This window comes from Gigantopelta aegis, chromosome 13 (genome assembly GCF_016097555.1).
Source record: "Gigantopelta aegis isolate Gae_Host chromosome 13, Gae_host_genome, whole genome shotgun sequence".
Taxonomy (NCBI): Eukaryota; Metazoa; Mollusca; class Gastropoda; order Neomphalida; family Peltospiridae; genus Gigantopelta; species Gigantopelta aegis.
Window position 1 is genome coordinate 18,109,039 of NC_054711.1, and position 24,196 is coordinate 18,133,234.

Consider the following 24,196-nt stretch of genomic DNA (forward strand, 5'->3'; position numbering starts at 1 on the left):
GCTAATCGAAAAGAGTAACCCATGAGGTGACGACAGCGGGTTTTCTCCTTCAATATCTGTATGGTCCTTTACCATATGTCCGACGCCATATAACAGTAAATAAAATGTGTTGAGTGCGTCGTTAAATAAGCCATTTCATTTAATTTAATTTTTATGAATTTTTAGTACTTAGCAGCCAGTACTAAACCTGACCTTTAAACATATTATTGCGGAAAGAAAAGAGGAATCACACAAATGGTAAACAGGAAATAGTGACAAACAAAACGTTTAATCTATCGTGTTACAACTGACCTTAAAGGGACATACCCTAGATTTTAAACACTAAGGCATATTTTTTACTATTAGAGCCGTTTTTGTTAACTGAAATCATACTTTACTTAGATTTTATTGTTGAGATTATCCATTTACGTACATTCCAAGTGTTTTTGACCATCCTGGTGTTTTTAATATGACAAAATTAATTTCTCATATTTTTAAAAACGCACGTGCGTCTGAGAAGTAACAGTTATGGAGTCTAGTTTTAGTCTAGTTTTAGAAGATATTTCACCATTTCAAAGTCACAGACTCTTTTTTCACTCAATTGTAACTTTATCCGAATGTGTTACAGGTTTGTAGATTAACTAAACTTAGTGTTAATTTTCACGGGTTAAAACTAGGGTCTGTCCCTTTAACTAAACTTAGTGTTAATTTTCACGGGTTGAAAACTAGGGTCTGTCCCTTTAACTAAACTTAGTGTTAATTTTCACGGGTTGAAACTAGGGTCTGTCCCTTTAAGCGTATTACTGACAGTCTGTTCAACATTACTGACAATTTAAAAAAAAGTTTCTTTTCTTTAACGACACCACTGAAGCACATTGATTAATTAATCATCGGCTACTGAATGTCAAACATTTGCTAATTCTGACTCGTAGTCATCAGAGGAAACCCGTTGCATTTTTCCTAATGCAGAAAGGACTCGTTTATATGCACTTCCCCACAGACAGGAAAGCACATACCACGGCTTCTGTCCAGTTGTGGTGCACTGGTTGGAACAGAACAGAACAGAACTTTATTACTCTGAATACAAATTTGTATGAAATACGGGCCGGAACGTAGCCCAGTGGTAAAGCGCTCGCTTGATGCGCGGTCGGTCTGGGATCGATCCCCATCGGTGGACCCATTGGAGGTTTTCTCGTCACAGTCAGTGCAGCACGACTGGTATATTAAAGGCCGTGTTACGTGCTATCCTGTCTGAGATAGTGCATATAAAAGATCCGTATAAAAAATGTAGCAGGTTTCCTCTCTATGATTATATGTCAAAATTACTAAATGTTTGACATCCAGTAGCCGATGATTAATAAATCAATGTACTCTAGTGGTGTCGTTAAACACAAATACAAACATTACTACTCAAGTAACAAATTACATTTGGTATCCAATTCGATGTGGGGGCGGGACGTAGCCCAGTGGTAAAGCACTCGCTTGATGCGCGGTCGGTTTAGGATCGATCCCCGTCGGTTGGCCCATTGTGCTATTTCTTGTTCCGGCCAGTGATCCACAACTGGTGTAACAAAGGCTGTGGTATGTTCTATTCTGTCTGTGGGATGGTGCATATAAAATTTCCCTTGCTGCTAATCGAAACGAGTAGCCCATGAAGTGGCGACAGCGGGTTTCCTCTTTATATATCTGTGTGGTCCTTAACGATATGTCTGACGCTATATAACCGTAAATAAAATGTGTTGAGTGCATCGTTAAATAAAACATGTCCTTCCTTCCAATTCGATATAATTAAATTTCTGTTACATTCATTACAACGTAACGTCATCTGATTGGTCCAGACGTAGCAACGGGAGTTTGTTCATTGTTCGATGAACGTAAAAATTACGTCGTCAGGGAACGTCATATGTGATGACGTCATTTTATATGGGCAAGTTGTCTTAATGAGCGTTATTGTTTATGGATAAAAAATAATTCAAAATAAAGCTTGACGTTTTAGTGTTATTATTAGCATGTATCATTCAAATTTAATTATAAGTATTGTCTGTTATTTCTTTTACGTTCATCTGGGTATGAACAAAAAAAAATCATCCGCAAACTTATGTGAGAACGGCTGCGCCGATTCACACAGTTTGCGGATGATTTTGTTTTGTTCATACCCCGATGAACGTAAAAGAAACAACAGACAATCCTTAAGTGTTCTTTTTTTTGCTTCCATCAGTATATAAAAAGATTAGAAGCATTTTAATTAATATCTTTTGCCATAATGTACAGCTGAAAAAATGTCAAATATAAACTCCCAATACTATCAATATTACTTGTGTCTGTAATGGGAAAATGTAGATAGTTTCTTCTCTATGATTAATAATGCAATGTGCTCTAGTGGTGTCAATAAACAGAACAAACCTATTGGGGGGTAAACATCTGTATCAAATATGACAAAAGAGGTTTGTTTTGTTTAACGAAACTACTAGAGCACATTGATTTGTTAATTATCGGCTATTGCATGTCAGACATTTGGTAATTTTTTAAATATAGTCTTAGAGAGAAAACCGGCTACATTTTTTCCATTAGCAGCAAAGGATCTTTTGTATGCACTTTTCCCACAAACATGACACCACATACCACGACCTTTGATGTACCAGTCGTGGTGCATTGGTTGGGACGGGAAACCACCCAAATAATGGATCCACTGAGTCAGATCCCGCCCTATGAAATCTAAAAGCATTCATTAAATAATTCAGAGTTAAAAGCAGTCAGAAAAACCAACAATACTCGAATCAAATTATATAATTCAGGTACAGCGTTTGCTTGATTCGCATTCGGTCCAAGATCGATCCCCGTCGGTGGGCCCATTGGGCTTTTTCTCGTTCCAGCCAGTGCACCACGACTGGTATATCAAAGGCCGTGTATGTACTACCCTGTCTGTGGGATGATGCATATAAAAGATCCCTTGCTGCTAATCGGAAAGAGTAGCCCATGAAGTGACTACAGCAGGTTTCCTCTCTCAATATCTTTGTAGTCCTTAACCATATGTCTGACGCCACATAACCGTAATTAAAATGTGTTGAGTGCGTCGTTAAATAAAACATGTCTTTTTTGCCCTAAGATAGGGCGGGTTGTAGCCAAGTGGTAAAGCGCTCGATTGTTACGCTCGACTGGTACGCTCGACCTTATGGGTAGCCCGGGATATTTCAGCTACCGATTTCTCACTCGGACTACCAGTTGTCTAACACCGGCTACCAAATATTTTTGGCAGGTCCAGTCACTCCACAATCAACAAGACGTTTAATTCATCGGTATCTGAAATTCCACCTTTCATGTGCGCGCTCTCTGCTGCTAGGAGTCGTTGTACCTGTTAATTGCTACCCTAGTGTGACCCACGGGTGGCGATTGCGCAATATGATTTAGTGAAATAAAGGAGTATATTTTTCAGTGATAGGAATTTTTTTTTTTAACAAATAATCTGATGTAATTCTGTGACCAGATATTATATATGGTTCGTACGGGTCATGAAATTTTCATTTGGGTCATGGGTTATCTATTCGTAGTCAGTTATGACAATCAACACCGCCCGTTGTTTTTACGCCATTTCAGTTTAATTTATTTTCGTGCCTATATCCAATTAAGGTTCAAGCACGCTTTCCTGGGCACACACATCAGCTATCTGGGATGTCTGTCCAGGACAGAAGGTTGCATGTTAGTTGGTTAGTGGTTAATGAGAAAGAAGAGGGTGTAGTGGTCTTACACCTACCCAATGAGCCCTTAAGATCTCGCTCTGGGTTGGATCCGGTACCGGGCTGCGAACCCTGTACCTACCAGCCTGTAGTCCGATGGCTTAACCACTGCGCCATCGAAGCATGTTTTACGCCAACACGGCCCGTTGTTTTTACGCATAGTGATATCAAACGCTTTGTATGATCAAGACTATTTGCCGCCAGCTGAAGTCTTAACTAAACTATAACTCAATCGCGGTTTATTTCCTTCTAGGCTACCTATGCAAATTGTCAGATTATTGTTCACAAAATTAATATATATTATTATGTTAAAGAAGTGTATAAATTTACGAATATTTTCAATGTTAAAAATATTAATATTTCTTACAAATTATATTTAATTAAATCTCTCTCATCGTTTACTATTGCTTTGCGCGATAACCTAGCTCAAAATGACATCTGATCTTGTCACGTGATAACACAAACATACATGGCGATCCCCTGTCGGGGATAATTGGTTTACGGCATTTACAAGTTTATTGTCATCAATAAAAACCGCTATTGTTTTGGAATAAAGGCAAGTTTTGTTAAGATTCTCAAAATGACACCTGTTGAAGATAGTAATAGCCATTTTAAGTATTAAAATATCCAATATTGATTTCAAGATCGTACGATTAGCAAACAGTTCTATGTACACGGGAAACCCGTATGAAGTGTTTCAATAATATTTTGTAAGCCTTCAGGTAGTACTAAACCAAATAACTTCCGGCTGGGTCAAAGTTCGAGGTGCACCGAACTTTTGATAGAGAAGTGAACACCACAAGTCCTGTGATTGGTTATAAATGTGAGTGTGTTGGTTGTAAAAAATAATAGTTTCATCTGGGTAAAAAAAATGTGCAATTTTATTTCATCTAGTACCAATGTGTCAAGTAGCCTTGTGCTTGAAACATGTATGGGGTACCTGTAAAAAAAAGTACTCGAATTGTGTGCGAAACTAGGGTAGTCATAGACGCTACCCGTTATCTCAGAAACGAGCAGCATTTTTTTCTGATTCACTTTAAGTGTAAGGGGTGGTAGTATTTATATCCGTGGCGTTTATGTCGGTTGATACGTTGCAGGTAGGAGTTTTAGCCACATATGTTACTATTGTCGTCTATGGGATTTGATTTGGTAGTATACACCCTATAGTACAAGATTAGGCCTAAAAACAATTAATAATAATAATAATAATAATAATAATAATAATAATAATAATAAATACTATTGTGAGTTTCTTGAACTGTACCAAACACGTTAAAGTAGGTAGAATAGGTAGGTTTTTTGGTGGTGGTTGTTAAATTGTTTTTTTTTTCCATTCCATATTTACCCCTCCTTTGATGACATCCTTAAAATCTTTTCCTTTTGTTTTGTCCATTTCCGACCAGTAGTTTCAAATGTGAACAGGTAGGTAGGGATTATTATTATTATTAGACCTAATCTCGTAATGAAGGCTTACAATGCGTCATAATGCCATATATGATACATTTCATTCGGTCACATAATTATTAATATAGCATTTTTTAATACTTCCCCCAGATTTTGTTTAATGATTTAAATTTAAAACTTTATTGTTCATTAATGGTTATCATGTAGTTTTAATAAGTGTATATTTCACAGTATAATGCTCATGATTTACAAAACCCACCCTAAAACATGTTTAAGTAAAAATAAATGATTTTACTTTTTCCTCTCTTTTTTCTTAAAGTTATGGGGCTACCATTTTTACTGAGGGCTACTAGATTTTATAACCTGGTAGCCCGACGGGCTACCACTGAAAACACTTAAGGTCAAGCCCTGCCCGGGCGGCGGGTCGTTCAACGATCAATCTCTGTCGGTGGGCCCATTGGGCTATTTCTCGTTCCAGCCAGTGCACCACGATTGGTATATCAAAGGCCGTAGTATGTGCTATTCTGTCTGTGGTATTGTGCATATGAAAGACCCATTGCTACTAATGGAGAAAATGATGCGGGTTTCCTGTCTGGTACAAGAAATAGCCCAAAGGGCCTACCGATGGGATAGCGACCGCGCATCAAGCGAACGTTGTATCACTAGGCTACATACCGCCCCGATGAAGTTCAGGTCCATTGTTCATAAAAGAGTCGAGCCTCAAATACAGATTGAGACTTAAATTTAGTGCCATGACAACATCACTACAGATTTGAGTTTACACTATGGAATTAACACATACGGCCCTGATCATGTATTACGGTTTTGTTGTTCAGACTGATTTGAATCTACACTATGGAATTTACGGATACGGCCCTGATCATGTATTACGGTTTTGTTTTTCAGACATATTTAAATCTACACTATGGAGTTTTATAAATATGGGCAATATTTTGAATACGTCTTGTAGAGATTCATGGAATCAAGCACTATCTTGGCTGATGCCCATTCAACTCTGCATTATGCAGAGATACGGTCCTGATAATGTGTTACGGTTTTGTCGTTCAGACTGCATTATCGTCATATTGACAATCATAGTAATGAATAAGCTCTCGTGCATTCCCTTGTTATTGGGCCGACCGGCCTCGGTGGCGTCGTGGTAGGCCATCGGTCTACAGGCTGGTAGGTACTGGGTTCGGATCCCAGTCGAGGCATGGGTTTTTTAATCCAGATACCGACTCCAAACCCCAAGTGAGTGCTACGCAAGGCTCAGTGGGTAGGTGTAAACCACTTGCACCGACCAGTGATCCATAACTGGTTCAACAAAGGCCATGGTCTGTGCTATCCTGCCTGTGGGAACCGCAAATAAAAGATCCCTTGCTGCTAATCGAAAAGAGTAGCCCATGTAGTGGCGACAGCGGGTTTCCTCTCAAAATCTGTGTGGTCCATAACCATATGTCTGACGCCATATAACCGTAAATAAAATGTGTTGAGTGCGTCGTTAAATAAAACATTCCTTTCTTTCTTTGTTATTGGGCCGGGACGTAGCCCAGTGGTACAGCGCTCGCTTGATGTGCGGTCGGTTTGGGATCGATCCCCGTCGGTGGGCCCATTGGGCTATTTCTCGTTCCAGCCAGTGCACTACGACTGGTATATTACAGACCGTGCTATGTGCTATCCAAAATTACCAATAGCCGATTATTAATAAATCAGTGTGCTTTAATGGTGTCGTTAAAGAAAACAAACGTTTTCCTTTGTTATTGTAAAATGTAAATTTCCATGTACTTGTTGTGACTTCAATTCAATTCTTTAGTGACCGTAAGCAATGTGATATATTACGATAAGCATGTACATCCATATCAATAAGGAGAATGTAAATTATAGCTATATAGGTAAGGTATTATAAGCAAATTGACGTATAAATTCTACATATTATATATCTTGATAATTACAGTAGTTTTAGATTAGGAAATTTAGAATTTTAAATGCTTTAAATAGATATTTTCCCAAGTTACACAATATTTTTGTTTAGTTTTTACTGGTCAGCAACTGTATAAATTGTAGCATAGATGGCCTATTCCAGTAGTATTTCTTTATATAATTTTCTCTTAAATCTCTGTACAATATACAGATTAAAACAAAATGATACTCATCTTCGACATCTCCACTATTACAATGAATACATACTCTATTGGAACGACTTATCTTCTTATATCTACCAGTTGCTAAAATATCTGAAAACAGCTTTAATCTCGTAATACATGCTTTATAAATATTAGGTATATATTGACCAAGTATTGTTCAATATGTAAGTGTTCGACTTAGGAAGGAAGGAAGGAAATGTTTTATTTAACGACGCACTCAACACATTTTATTTACGGTTATATGGCGTCAGACATATGGTTAAGGACCACACAGATATTGAGAAAGGAAACAGGCTGTCGCCACTTCATGGGCTACTCTTTTTGATTAGCAGCAAGGGTTATTTTATATGCACCATCCCACAGACAGGGTGGTACATACCACGGCCTTCGGTATACCAGTCGTGGTGCCCTGGCTGGAACGAGAAATAACCTAATGGGCCCACCGACGGGGATCGATCCCTGACCGACCGCGCATCGAGCGAGCGCTGTACCACTGGACTACGTTTCGCCGTTATCTTCGACTTAGTGTCAGCTGTAAACGTAAGTTAGCGAAACTGGACAATCATAAATCGAACCTCATGATAGTGGGCTCTTCGGAGAACATAGGTGGCCGTGCACCACTAAACGTTAAACCCTGGATACATGGCCGGTGTGGGTCTTGACATAACAATCAAGCGACCAAACCAACTAAATTAACCATCGCTGGATCTCTTGTGCCACTCTCCTAGTGGGACAAACGATGAAACTCATAACCCTTTGGCGTCACTCTCCTAGTGACGCCGATTTATGAATTTCTACTAACTTCTTAAACAACTACTAGGCTGCCAGGATTGGATTGAACTGCGGTTGAACACGGTAAGGGTGGGGAGGGATACCGGAAGTTGAGGGATTATTTGGGGCCATAGGCGTAAGCGGTTCGGCCTTAGGTTTTGTGTAGGGCTGAACTCCCCTTCCTCCCGACCCTCACCTGGTCACACCAACGTTTAAAATATGATTGGCAGCCCTTTTTCCAAAATGAATTTAAGATTGTTTGTATACTTGTGCCAACTGTATAGCCTTTCCTCTTCCTAACCTCGCATGGGCTTAATGAATACTGTTCAATAATTATTATTAAAGGGATATTCCTCAGTTTTCTGCATCGTAAGATGTTTCTGACTACTAAACTATTTCGACGATTAAACTTACTTATTAAATATATGTTCTTGTTTAGAATATCAGTGTCTGTATATTCAGTGTGTTTCTGGTCGTCTTGATATTTGCAAGAATCCCAAACTCGATTTTGTCTTCAAATAATTTCGTACGTACGAAAAATATATATTTTAGGAAATAAAATCAAATTTAACCTGATACAAATATTAGAACGATCAGAAACATGTTTAACATACAGACACTAATATTTTATGCAGAAAAATATATTTGATATGTAATTACAATCGATAAAAAATATCTGTTAGTCGATAACATCTTAAAACCTGCAGCAAACTCGGGAACGTCCCTTTAATTTTAGACCAGTCCATCTAAATATTGCGCCGAAATTATATTATATTAATAATTGATTTAGGTTAGGAATGTTAATAGTTTTCTTTAAGGGCGCAGTAAAAACTTATTAACCCCAATTTTCCACTTTTTATACTTTTGGTGTTAATATTCAATATTTCAAAATTGACCGTTTTTGTTAGGTTATCGCTGTCCCGAGTCAGACCCCCGATCCTATCGGATAGACGTGTTCGAAACCCTATTGGTATATGGACACGTTAAACCAAAACAAAAAAAGAGTAAAGATTGTTTTATTTAACGACGCCACTAGAGCATATTGATTTTTTATCTTATCATCGGCTATTGGATGTCAAACATATGGTTATTCTGACACTGTTTTTAGAGGAAACCCGCTGTTGCCACATAGGCTACTATTTTACGACAGGGAGCAAGGATAGCACAAACCATGGCCTTTGTTGAACCAGTTATGGATCACTGATCGGTGCAAGCGATTTACACTTACCCATTGAGCCTTGCGGAGCACTCACTCAGGGTTTGGAGTCGGTATCTGGATTAAAAATCCCATGCCTCAACTGGGATCCGAACCTAGTACCTACCAGCCTGTAGACCTATGGCCTAACGACGAAGCCACAGAGGCCGGTCACGTTAAACCAGTTACTAAGCTAAGCTAGGTGGTCGTGAGGGCTAATTAATATATTTAAAAAACATTTTAAAATATATTTATATTTAGGACTGCCCGATCTAAATTTGCGTTACAAATTGTTAGTTGTTTGCTGTATATTAAATATTGTTTGGGAAAATAACGCACAAAATTATTTATTGTAAAGTCCTTTTTCCCTGTTTGTTTAAATATCAAAATTGCCCCAGTAATTGTTCAGTCCCAGGTTGGACTACTGGCATCCGGTGGCCGAACCTGGGATAGACATGCTCGAAACCTTCGTGGTATAGGAGCATGTAAATATTGTATTGATTGATTGATTGATCGTGCACCACTAAACGTTAAACTCTGGATACATATTATAGGTGTGGTTCCCGACATAACAATCAAGCGACCAAACAAATGGGAGAAGAAGACTTTATTCATAGACAAACTTGGTCAACGAAACGGCACACACGGTTGACTGTAGAATGGTAATCAACAGGCTTGGCGTTCTCTGCGTATTCCAGATTTTACATGTAACCAAGTACTTAATCGACAGTCTGAAAATACACACAGAAAGACACCTTTTTTATTTACGTCTCACAGATTCGTATCAAACTGAAACTATATACATCAACAGTAAGAAGGAAGGAAGGAAATGTTTTATTTAACGACGCACTCAACACGTTATTTACGGTAATATGGTGTTAGACATATTATGGTTAAGGACCACACTGATATAGAGGAAACCAGCTGTCGCCACTTTATGGGCTACCTTTTTCGATTAGCAGCGGGGATCTTTTATATGCACTATTCCATAGACAGGATAGTACATACCACAGCATTTGTTACAACAGTTGTGGAACACTGGTTGGAACGAGAAATAGCCCAATGGGTCCACCGGCGGGGATCGATCCCAGACCGACCGCGCATCAAGCATCAAGCCCCGCAACAGTAAGATAGCAATATGTAATAGTAACCGGTATCGGTGGTGTAGTGGTTAGGTCATTGGGCATAAGGCTTGTAGGTTCTGAGTTCATAGCCCGGTACCGGCTCCCACCCAGAGCGAGTTTAACGACTCAGTGGGTAGGTGTTAGGCCTCTACACCGACTTCTATCTCACTAACTACTAACAACTAACCACTGACCCAATGTTTGATGGAGAAATATATAAGCACGTGCGTCGTTGTGCTATGGGGAAATGTTAAAGTCAAATTTTTTCATCAATCTATGTCGCCGAATAGTGAGAGTCTGCTGTAAAGAAATCGAGTAAAACGTCTCGTTTGTACCTGAGATATCCCGACGATATACATTACTGGTAACATTCCAAACAAGAATTTTGGAACTTTTTATTAGCTATTAAATCTACAAAATAACAGTATCAAACTTAGGGCCACAATATCAGATAAATCAATTGACACTTTGGATGTAACAGTTTATAAAAGTACAGAGTTTGAAACATCATGTTACCTAGAATATGAAGTGTTTTTCAAATTTAAGATCAGGTGGAACCTTTGTTATTTAAGTAACTAGTGTAGACATATTAGCCCTGCAGCAAGAGGTCTCCAAAAGTGAAGTGTACCTGGGCCGGAAGTAGGACATGTTTCACTATGGCTTAAATTAATATTTGGGGTGTTGAGTTCACGAAAATATAACATGACCTTTTCTAAAGTTGGTGCGAGAAAGATGGCGGCCATTTTGAAAATGATATATCTTTATGTCACTTAGAAATGTGATCTTAATGTCAAAACTGATGTTTAGGGAGTCAGTAATATGTGTATGTGTGTGTGTGTTGTGTTGTGTGTGTGTATGTGTGTGTGTGTGTGTGTGTGTGTGTGTGTGTGTGTGTGTGTGTGTGTGTGTGTTCTGTGTGTGTGTGTGTGTTGTGTGTGTGTGTGTGTGTGTGTGTGTGTGTGTGTGTGTGTGTGTAAATTGAGTACATAGCTCTACACTTGCTGCTGTCTTCATATCCACATATTAGTTATCATCTGGTTCATTGTAGGTTTCATCTCACTATCATTTTCACACGCAACATAATCATCTGGTACAGTTCTTGCCTGTGCAAGGTTGTCCATTGTCAAAGCATGATCACTTTGAAGCACAATAAATGGGCCGTCACTTTCACACCAGGTTATACAACTGTTCTGGGTAAGATCAAACTGGTTCATTAGCTTGGGTACCACATACACATAAAGCATTTTAATTTTTGGCGGGAGGGATCACTGCTTACCAGTGCACCAGTGCGAATTAAAGATGTCTTCATTTTGTGTAGCTTCTATACAAGCCCACTTTTCATATAGCATGGCAATGTCATATTGAAGATTGTTCAGCGAAGCGCAATCTGCATTTTCACACAGGGATTCACCATATTTGGTGGTCGCAAAATGTTCTTCCTAAAATAATATACCTTGTTTTCCTAAATTTGCAATCAACTGGCGATTACATGCTGTGTCCTGTCGAGAGTTTCAAGGTAATTCTTTTCTTTTTCTACTTCAACTCTTGTCTTCCATGTGGTGTTAAAGTTGTTCTTTATGGTGGTTATTACCTCTGAGTATGATCTGGGATTGGACATCAGCTAGAGTCTGCTTCGCGCTTTTGATAGCCTGTCTGCTTCGTTACAGTGGGATGGTATTCATTGAAGGATCACGTTTGTTTTTTGTGCTAAGGTCTTAAGGTTCCCTCCTGATAACCACTATAATCTGTTCACCTCCACAGGCCTGATGGACGGATGTCCAGTCACGATGGGTTTAGATGAAAAACTGCCATCGACATATCTTCTTCTTCTTTTCGTTCGCTTGTTGACTACACGTCGAGGCCAGCAGTGATTATCTCTGTCGATAACTTCTTGTGCCATACAGCTTCTTCTGGAGAGTTGTTGTAGTTGTCCAGGTAGTCTCCCTCAGCTGCTGAAGGTTTATGCAGTCTTGGATGACATGTTCGGTCGTCTGTTCTGCTTCTTCACGGGTGCACATGGAAGAAAGTACCAGCCGGAACCTCTTATGCATATGCTGGTTCAGCCTGTTGTGTCCAGTCCTTAGTCGGAAAATTATGACCTGTTCCTGGCGGGATAGCAGGTAATAATCATTGGTTTGTTTGGGAGGTCTATAGAGAGATTTAATATGGGATTTATTTTTTTCGTATGTCACCCAGTTATCCTCCTGTTCTTTAGCTGCACCCGGTTTTGCCAGTCTGCATTTTCATTTCCTGGTATGCCACAGTGAGCAGGGATCCATTGTAACACGACTTGGTTGACACTGCTGATAGGTCTACCACCTATCTGAAAGTCTGTCAAGCTTGTTGTTTTCAAGAGCCTGGAGGGCAGAGAGAGCATCAGTTAGGAAGATGACGTGTGAGCATTTATCCTCTCTGGTGCTGACGATGTGGGCAGCATGAATGAGAGCCTCAACCTCTGCAGCATAGTTTGTGCAGTATTTCCACTGCATTTGTTGCATATCCATCAGTATATACCTGTCTCCATGATGTCTCTGGGTACTGTTCATCAATTATGGCCAGTGTCAAGGCTCGTCTGTATGATTCACTATGTTCGTCTCCAGGGGTGAGGTGTTGGACCACTGAGCAGATCTTTACATTGTCCAGTTGTGGGATGCAACTGATAGTACTAACTTGATGAATTTTATCTGGGAGTTGTCCCTTATGTTGCCTCAGGAGTAATTTGCTCTGTTTGTGAAAGCTATTTTTTTTAGTCTGTTGCAGGGATAGTCATTCATTCTCCTGTTCATTGGGTACTGTGGCAAACACTTGAATTTAGTGGCTTGTATCATGAACTTGGAGTCCCGGCGTTTGCTGAGGCGTACGATGCCAATGAGCTGTTCCATTTTCTCAATGGGGGTTGACCTCATTGCTCCAGTTATTATCCTGAGTGCTTGGTTTTGAACCCTCTCTAGTTTTTGTTGATGTGACTTTGCTGCTGTTGACCATGCACTGGATCCGTACTCAAGATGTGGTCTGATTGCTCCTTGGTAGACATTTTTCAGTATGTTATGATCGGCACCCCACTTGGTACCAGCTAGTTTTATTATTATGGCAAGTTTTCTTCGAGCTTTGGCCTCAGCTTTCTCCAGTTGTGGTTTCCAGGTCTGTTTATTGTCAAAAGTGACCCCCAGATATGTCTGTTGGTCCTCATACTGGAGAGGCGTGTCATCAAATTTGAGGTTGCCTGCTTCCTGTTTTGTGGAGAGTGAGAAAAGAGTGGCAGCTGACTTGTCTTTGTTGATTGTCATGCACCAGTCTCGAGTCCAAGATGTAACATTGTCAAGGGCAAGCTGCATGCGATATGTTGCTGTTGTTGCATACTACTCCGAGCACCACAAAACTGGGTCATCTGCATATAGTGCTGCATGTATCCCTTTGAGTAGTTGTGTGACCAGGTCATTGATGAAGATGATGAAGAGAGTAGATGTCAGTACTCCTCCCTGAGGTACTCCGTGGCGTATGAGTACTTTCTTGCTGTGTTGGCCATCTACCATTACTCTCGCCCTTCGGTTGTGAAGATAAGACTTGGTCCACCTGTACATGTTGCCACATATACCTTTTTTCTGTAGCTTTGCTAGCAGGCCATCTTTCCAGACCTTGTCAAAGGCCTTTTGCAGATCAATCAAGGAGGCGTGAACAACCTTCTGTGCTTGGAAAGCATCTTCGATTACTTGTGTTAGGTATGTCGGCCTGGTCTTCTGTGCTGCGGAATTGTCTAAATCCTGCCTGCTCTTGAGTGATGATGTTCTCGGTGTCAAGGAACTGTTGACGACGATGGTTGATGATGCGCTCTAGGGTCTTGCAGACACAGCTAGTTAGGCTGATGGGTTTGTAGCTGCTTGCCTTTTGCTTGTTGTTTTTTTACCTTTTTCAGTATGGGTATCATCACCGCCTCTTTCCAGATGTGTGGCACCTTGCCTTCAGACCAGCTTAGGTTGAAAATTCCCAACAGTTTCGATCGCGCAGAATTGGCTAGGTGTTTCAGCATTTCATTAGTAATACTATCCAGTCCTAGAGATTTCTATTTTTTTTTTAGATGTTTGAGGGCATTTTTAAGTTCTGGTAGAGTTATACTATTCATCATGGAATCTTGCGGGGTAGCTCTACTTACCGTTTCTTTTTGTTCCCGTCTTGCTTCTTTCATCTGAGTTGTTGTGATAGTAATGTCACTTTCCTTGGCATAGGTCTTTGCTAAAAGGTCAGCAGATTTCTTACCTGTGAGTATATTTCTATCCTCCATTAGAGTGATTTTCTGTCCATGGGATTCTTCCTCATTTAATTGTTTTGTAAGTTTCCATAATTTGGTGCTGTCCTTTTCAAAGTTGAGTGCAGCAGTTTTGTTTCTCCAGCTTTTTCTTTTGGATTCAATCTTGGTTCTGAGGTATATGGCTTTAGCATGCTGGAACGTTAGGTTGTTGTTTTGGCTCCGGTTAGACTCTGCTTCTTCCCTTACCCGTGTCAGTTCATCATGTGCCATTTGAAGTTTTGTATTCCAGTAAGGAGCATATACTTTCCTGACTCCTCTTGGGATACTTTCTTTGGCAGCTTTAATGATTTGGAGGTTGAATTCCTTCACTACAGTGTCTATCTTCCTTCCCTGCACTTCAATTTCTTTGGTCAACTCATTCGTGCCAAACTTGAAAAGTTCCCATTTGGCTTTCTTGTAGTTCCACCTTGGGGGCTGCGAAGGTGTATGGATTTTGCTATCTCTTACGGTTAGGAGGACCGGTCGATGGTCACTTCCCCCTAGCTGTGGTCCTACTTCTCGACTAATCACTCTATGGACATTATCAGTACAGAAGGCAAGGTCAGGGGAGGTTGTGGAATGCCAACGCCTGGAATAGAATGTTGGTTGATCAAGTGGGTCATTGATGAGATTAAGGTTCTTTTCATCCTGCCAGCTTTCTATCTCCTCTCCTCTTTTGTCAATGTTGTTGTAACCCCAGCTCTGGGATTGGCTGTTGAAGTCTCCAACAAGTAGGAAGTTACTGTCTGATGTATGGATATCATCAAGGGAGAGTTCTTTGTCATTTGGGCAGTAAAAATGTACAATGTGAAGCTCAGACGTTTTTGTTTTGATCTTGACCCCAATAAATTCAACTTCCTAAATATATCTATTGGTTTCAATGGCACCGATGTTGTTTCTAACCAGAGTGACTACCCCACCATTGGTTCTTCCACTGCGATCACTTCTGAAGGTCTGGTAATCTCTGACCTTGAAGCTCATTGATTCTTTCAGATGGGATTCTTGAATGCAACAGATGTTGATCTGATTTTCATGCATAAAGTGCTGAAGCTCTGTCTTCTTGTCTGAAACTCCATCAGCATTCCAGTGTTGATAGGGGTGTTTTGTTTTGTTGCTTTTGTCTTGCCAATAGCTTTACTTCCTCGTCCCCTGGCTCCGCGAGATGGTCGGTGAGGACTTCCAGTAGCTGAGGGTGGGCTCCCTCGAGGTAAGGAACCCGGTGCTGCACCTGCCTGGATCGACATATCTGATAAAAACAGCTCCACCTCCATTTTTGATGGCATTTTCAGCAGAGCCAAATGAATAGATTTGGGTCCAGGATTCTGTATGGTAGTCCCGATGATTAGATCGCTGTGTAGATCCACCAACACAAGTTTGTCAGTTGAAAGGGTATCCGAGGGCAGTAGTATGCACAACATATTGAGGTTGAACTAGCCACACATTTGATTTCATTCATTCATTCATTCATACATTCATACATACACACACTCACTCGCTCACTCACTCATTAATGCATCCATTCGTTTATTGATTCAGACCTATGCTGAATAAAAGGTGTTTGTGGAAGCTAATAGTTGCATAATGACAAACACTTACTGGGGAACCATTTGATCAATAGTATGACATATGTCCAGTATCTTGATTTAATATTTTATACAATTATTTACAATTTTATTTTAGTAATGTTCAAAACATGCTAAATAAACTTGTCAACAATCTAAGCCTAACATTTTGCATAAAAGTTGCTTTTTCTAAGTCACATTACAGATATTTTTATATTTTTATAGCAAAATTCCCGCTCTTTTCGTCAGCCATTTTTCATTTTTGAATACCCAATATCTGACAGCATTACCCACGGCGTTAATGAACTCGTTGAGCCCATAAACATCCGTTTTAACACCAAGATCGTATTTTCTAAGTGCTGTAGTTCTGAAGATACACAGTTTTATGATTAACTGGCGGACATTTTGAGCCAACTTGAGACAATATCATCTTATATTTTCATGAACTCCAGACCCTAAAGATTAATTTCAGCCATAGTGACAAATGTTATACTTCCGGCCCCAGTTACTCAAAAACTAAGGGTCATTTGCAGCCTTAGCCGACGCCATATAAAAGTAAATAAAATGTGTTGAGTGCGTCGTTAAATAAAACATTTCCTTCCTTCCTTTTCAGCCTCAGCTGCAGCACTATATGTGTTTGTGTTTATTTTTAGCTTCTGTTGTAAATTTAGTTCAGATAGGCAGCGTGAGGGATTGGGTTAGGTGCTTTTAAATGACGAATGTGATTAAAGGCCCGTCACAAATATGCTAATTGACAAACATATCTCATGATCTGCTTCAGGGTCGATAGAACAACAATGAATGTAATCCACTGCCTTCCTATTGTTTGAATATTGTTTTCCTTTTAAACACTTTCCCTATTTTAAATAACGAATAAAATACAATAAATAATTTTGCGTTAGTACGAACCCCCGAAACCGGACACATCTGAACACCGGACATTTTATTCGGTCCTGTGGATGTCCGGTTTGGAGGGGTTTCGCTATATCATATAATAGTTAGCATATCCAGTGTAATATGTATGTGATATTTTTCAAAACATATACTTTCAGAATTTGATAAATTTGCAAATTAGTCGAGGTCACGGCACCAAGTTTATCGATATTAAAGCAAAAGTAATACAGCGACACTACAGAATTGACGTATGCATTAACAGTCTTCAAACAAAAAATATGTCAATAGCAACTTTACATCGAAAGATATTCAGAGTTCTGGAAAAAAAACACCCGTCATGCACTAGTTTATTTTTATGTAAGGATATGCGACGTCGTTTCCATTCAAAACGACATCGCATTATATACGTCATTTGAATATCGATCGAAGGCTGACTGCAATTATATTTGCATATGCAGTTTACAAAAATACGTTGAATTAAGTTTGAGATTATATGATAAAAAGATTATTACCCTCGGCGATATCATATATTAGGAATGACAATAATGTATACTCGCATAATACAATTTTTATTCCTAATATATGATATTGACGAAAACAAAACACACTCTGGTAATAACATTCGCACACGCACACGCACGCACCACACACACACACACACACACACACACACACACACACACAGTGGACATCTGTCTAAACTGGATTTCTGTGTAAACCGGCAGATTTTTAAAGTCCTGTCCAGCTACCATTAATTTTTGAGGAACAAAACTCTGCCTACACCGGATTCTGTATGAATTAATGCCAAATGATCAATTCGTAAATGATTAATAACATCAAAGCTATTCTTGATAATATTTGATAATGTCAGATACCTGGATGTACCGAAACTTCCAGTCCACTAAAATATTAATTACTGGAACAAATAAAATTAAGACAGCATGACCAGTACATCCAAAACTGGAGCAGTGATTAAGATATATCTTTCAAAGTCAAATTTTACAATATCTTTAAAGATAATCTTAGTTTACAAAAATATGTTAAAATGTTACCCGGACATATCTGGTCCAACCTTATTAAATACAGAACTGCGAACCATTACTTACCAATAATAACCCTTTAGAACACAGACTTTGCAATTTTTGTCGGTCTCGGTGGCGTCGTGGTAGGCCATCGCCCTACAGGCTGGTAGGTACTGGGTTCGGATCCCAGTCGAGGCATGGGATTTTTAATTCAAATACCGACTCCAAACCATGAGTGAGTACTCCGCAAGGCTCAATGGGTAGGTGTAAACCACTTCCACCGACCAGTGATCCATAACTGGTTCAACAAATGCCATGGTCTGTGCTATCCTGTCTGTGGGAAACGCAAATAAAAGATCCCTTGCTGCTAATCGGAAAGAGTAGCCCATGTAGTGGTGACAACGGGTTTCCTCTCAAAATCTGTGTGGTCCTTAACCATATGTCTGACGCCATATAACCGTAAATAAAAATGTGCGTCGTTAAATAAAACATTTCTTTCTTTCTTTCTTTGCAATCTTTGTGAAATGAACGACATAGGTTACGAATATCATTATCTGGTTATATGTAACTTGTTCACAAATAACCGCAAACTACTTCTGAAATCATATTTATATGTTAAAGGGACATACACTAGTTTCAACCCGTGAAAATTAACACTAAGTTTAGTTAATCTACAAACCTGTAACACATTTGGATAAAGTTACAATTGAGTGAAACATGAGTCTGTGACTTTGAAATGGTGAAATACCCCCTGCAAATATACTAAAACTGGATTCCATAATTGTTACTTCTCAGTCGCACGTGCGTTTTTAAAGATATGAGAAATGTATTTTGTGATGTTAAAAACACCAGGGTGACAAAAATATTTCGAATGTACGGAAATGGATAATCTAAACAATAAAATCAAAGCAAAGTATGATTTCAGTTATCAAAAACGTTTCTAATAGTCAAAAATATGCCTTAGTGTTCAAAAACCAGGATATGTGGCTTTAAATCAGTATATTAAAGTATAATGAACTAATGAACTCCCGCAGAGTTAGTTGCTTAACAAAACACATGCAAATTAATAAAAGAAGTCATGATTAAATTAAGAAGTCGTAAGTCCCTACAGACAATGTTCACGTTTGTGTTTAAAAACACTATATGCAATATATCAAAGAAACTATGACCCATAAATATCAGTACTACTACCCCTACCTCAAAGTATTAACTGATGAAAATGGTACCTTTCATGGCTCATTTTCTGTATAATCAGATGAGTACTATTTTTATAGGTACCCCATACACGTTTCAAGCACAAGGCTATTTGACACAATGGTACTCGATGAAATAAAATTGCATACATGTTTTGTCCAGATGAAACTAATTTCTTTCACAATCAACACACTCACATTTAACACCAAACAAAAGACTTGTGGTGTTAACTTCACTATCAAAATTTCGGAGTACCTCGAACATTGATCTAAACGGAGGTTATTTGGTTTTGTACTACCTATACAGATGATATGCATTTTTTTTAAAGGGTCAAAGCATGTGTTTTTATGAAAACCAGGATCTGATGTATTCTGACATAAACTGACAACCTTACTGAAACTTTTGTTTCAGCTGTGCAGCCTAATATAATGTACACCTCATAAGGCATATATATTGTGTACAATTTGTATAAATATAAATATGTTTTTTTTTTTTTTTTAAAACACCACACATTTTTAAATAATACTACAGTTGAGACCTTGAGAATAAAAGTGGTCTAACTAATTGTTCGGGTGTTTTTTTTAAGTTAAGGCCAGGAAACGGTACCTAACATATATTTATTTTGTGCAATAGTGGTCAAATTCATATCTATCTCCTTCACTGCCTTTTTTCTCAAAAACATAAAAATGTCAGTTAGACCACATTTATTCTCCGGGTCTTAATTATGCTATTTTTGCTTCTATAAATCATGTCCTGCCATTGAACAAATGTACTCATACGCCGTAAAATACGGCCTGAGTGTAATGAATTTTGTCTTGTCTATTCCGGACTTCCGGCCTCGGTGGCGTCGTGGTTAAGCCATCGGACTGCAGGCTGGTAGGTACAGGGTTCGCAGCCAGGTACCGGCTCCAACTCAGAACGAGTTCTATAGAGGGCTCAACGGGTAGGTTTAAGGCCACTACACCCTCTTCTCTCACACTAACCACTAACCAACTAACATCTAACCCACTGCCCAGGACAGCGTGTTTGAACCTTAATTGGATATACGCACGACAATAACTTGAAATGAAATATTCCGGACTTCGGATCCAAATTCAAGAACAAAATAACGGTTTCTGTAGTAATTAGCTCTGTCTACACCGGCACGCAATGTTAGCTCTACTGCCTGCCGGTGGTCACCTTTTTAAACAATGACGGCAGTTTGCCAGTAATTAGGACACCAAAGTGTTATGAAATAATCGGGCCTTTCTCAAGGCTTAATCAACAATGAAACACATGTTGTAACGGGTGTAGGTAGCAAGATAAATCGGATTATTTGTCTGTGTTATATTGATTTGTTGCTTTGTCAAAACTAGTTCCTGTATAAATACGAATTACGCTTCTGTTGTTGCATAGTCTTACTGAATGTGCAATGGTGAAGAGACAAAAAAAAAAAAAAAACCGGCGAAATATCGAACTCGCCTTAGAAGATAAAGTTAAATTAATTGATGATTTTCATCAAATCCTCTATGACATCCATTGAAACATAAAACTATAAATTCAGACCCCTGTTTCATGTGATTTTAATCAATAAAATAATGTTATTTATTTTGCTTGTTGATTTAAATGCCTTCTGATTTCAACACATATTTTTTTATTATGGTCAAATTTTTGTATCCATAGTTAATGTTAATATCCCACTTTCAAACTTTAAGTCGTGTTCCAGCCCCCCTTCTCACTGACAACCCGTCGTATTTTGTTTATCTTGATTTTCATTTGTTTTTTAGAAACGCAAATATTTTTCAGGTTTATACCAATCACTAAAACAAGCATTGCTTAGCCTTGAGGTCGCAGATGTTTTACAAATAGTCTAAAGGTTTGGTTTTATTTATATTGGTATTTTCTGGCCTCTATATCGCAAGACCCGTATCTCTGGACGAATCCGGTTTAAACAGAGTCCACTGTTTATATATATATATATATATAGCTGACATATATATATATATATATATATATATATATATATATATATATATATATATATATATATATATATATATGTGTGTGTATGTATGTATATAGCTGAGGTTGTCAAACATCAATCCGTGAATCCGTGAGCCTTTCGCTTTTCTTTCTTAATTTTGTCTTTATCTATCTGGCTTTTTCTCTCTGTATGTCTCTGTCATCATCTCTTTCTATGTCTTACTGGTTTTTGCTGTCTTCGTTTATGTATCTGCCTGTAGTTCTGTCTGTGCCTGTCTGCCTGTTCAGTACAGTTTGGATACTCCCGTACATTCTTTATTGCAAAATATATATTGGTTCCAAAAGGTTTCAGCTATATTTGTGTATTTGAAGTAGATCTATCTTACCTTCGACAAGGTACAGTCTTGTCCCTTCCACGCTCCAAAACATCCATCGACACAAAGTCCATGTCTCCTATCACATGATGATTTACCAAGTGATTCATCACAGTGTCTTTTCGAGCAAGATTTTACGCACTTAGGACCATAATGTTTCGAATCACATTCTGAAAATATAGAACTACGAATTGAAATGTGTCATAACATTTTCCCTATATTATTGATTTCAAATTATTACATTGGTAATATATACAAATACAAATTGAAAGATCAGTTGTGTTTCCACAGTAAACAAAATTACCAAATAAAAAAATTAAAATAACTGTGGCTGTTGAAAGTTAATCTGTGGTCCTTTCTCAATTTTGCCTATATCCTATTTTTTCTGTCTCGTTTTTCATCACTTTCACTATCTATTTCTATATATCCACAGCTATTTCTATTTTTTTTATTTGGTAATTTTGTTTACTGTATACATATATATATATATATATATATATATATATATATATATATATATATCATATGTTTGGTATTCAATTGTTTTGCAATTTAACCGTCATGTCATAACAACACCTATCTATCCAGTTCTGTTTGGTTTCTCCACTGCATTCTTAACTACATCCACGTGCATCACCATAATGTTCAAAATAAAGGGAATGCATGCACTTAAACCGCAAATCGTCGATCAAATGACAAAGTATATCATTAAAACGACAAACTAGTTAAATGTCCATACCGAAAAGTACCGAAAATCAGACTTAAAGGTGCAAAGTTGCAATAATCGGGGTTACCGCCAAAATTACTTATATACATGTTTGCATTGTAACATAAAGCTATATGCCTATAAAAATTGCAACCAAATAATTCAGTTTATTGGTAGACAAACATAGTTTAGAGGGAAATCTTAAGAGGGTGTCACATACATTAACTAGTGACGTAACTGTTTTACTCGTACGCATTCAATACACTAAATTTACCCATAATTATTTCTAGTCAAATGACATGGGAAACAAAGATGTTGGCCATGCCATATTTAGAAACAAATTATCCGGGAAACTCATTTTTTCCTGCAGTGCAAGACTTAAAAATTATTATTCTAGAGTTATTTATGAACATATTACGAAATATTACACTTTTAAGGTTGTTGGCAATAATTAAGGAATATAAAATGTGAGAACTTACTGATTTCGATTAATAGTCGATTATATATTTTCATCAACTCTCTCTCTCTCTCTCTCTCTCTCTCTCTCTCTCTCTCTCTCTCTCTCTCTCTCTCTCTCTCTCTCTCTCTCTCTCTCTCTCTCTCTCTCCATGGTGCATATAAAAGATTCCTTGCTGCTAATCAGAAAGAGTAGCCCATGAAGTGGCGACAGCGGGTTTCCTCTCTCAATATCTGTGTGGTCCATAACCATATGTCTGACGCCATATACCCGTAAAAAAAATTTGTTGAGTGCGTCGTTAAATAAAGCATGTCTTTTTTTCTGTGTGCATTTAATAATGTACATTTCTTATACGCAACGCACGCATTTTTTGTGTGTTGTTGGTTTCACAAGCGTGTTGGCCAGGGCTTGTCATTTTGTAAGCCGGTTCAATGAACCAGTAGTGTATTTATGTTATATTGCATCAGTGGGCTATGTCCACGGATGAGGTTTTTGATGTATATGTTTATTTTGATAGCATGTAATTGTGTAATATATAAATTAGTATTCTTGACAATGTGCATTTTGTCAAGCTGTGAGATTGGTGTAGACTACTATAACATTTGCATTGTACAATGACATGTTGTTTTATCAATTATATTATATTATATTATTTTTATATACTATTTCCATGACCTTTATTTGTTGGTTACTGAATAAATCGAATCCTACTCAGCATTGTTCGTCTCCTCTTTCCTGATTAGAGGGATTTAACCGAAATGCTACAATGGAGCCGACATAGTGACTGGGTGTGTTCTTAACACAAGAATACAATTATAACCCAGTCAGGACCCGTAACAGTTCAACTGATCGTGGCCCACAGCTCCGGGACGTATCTTTAATTGAGGTTGAAGGAGTATGTAGTAGTGTTGGTATGAAGTGTTCCTACTGGCAAGTAACTAGTGGGAATTTCCCTATTAGCTCAGTTGGTAGAGCGCTGGACTCTCGTATTGAGAGTCCGTGGTTCGAATGCCATCAATAGAGGTTGATTTTTCTCTTAAATGTTGAGACGACGTAGGGACTCGAGTGTTGGGACAATCCGTGAATGGGCAGCGTGGAGTGTTCTTGTGTTGAACATTGAACAGTGCAAAAACTTTCTCAACGAGCATTTTGTGTGTTGTGTTCTACGTATTGTGTATTCTTTACTTTGAACTGCAGTTCAATTTAATGTAAGTAGAAGCCTGTTTTGTTGACAGAGCTCTGGTATTTGTGTGTTTATGTATACATATTGTTTTTAATTAGGTGGATGTATTATTTTTTAATAAAACCACCCATCAGATGTTAATATGCTTTGAAATGTTAATAATATTTTGTTTATCACTTGTGAAATATTAGGGTTTTCTGCTGTAC

At 38.3% G+C, this 24,196-nt stretch overlaps 1 protein-coding gene across 2 annotated transcripts in view; it reads right to left on the reverse strand.

Annotated features, from left to right (window-relative positions):
- Positions 1 to 9,819: 9,819 nt before the first annotated feature.
- Positions 9,820 to 24,196, reverse strand: part of LOC121387044 (protein draper-like) — a 36,055-nt gene continuing 21,678 nt past the window's right edge. For both annotated transcript variants that reach the window (XM_041518055.1, XM_041518054.1), the window contains 2 exons: positions 21,657 to 21,814; positions 9,820 to 9,958 (listed from right to left, as the gene is read on the reverse strand). In XM_041518055.1, the coding sequence (XP_041373989.1) occupies positions 9,947 to 9,958; positions 21,657 to 21,814 (170 nt within the window). In that variant the 3' untranslated portion in view covers positions 9,820 to 9,946. The remainder of the gene's footprint in view (positions 9,959 to 21,656; positions 21,815 to 24,196) is intronic.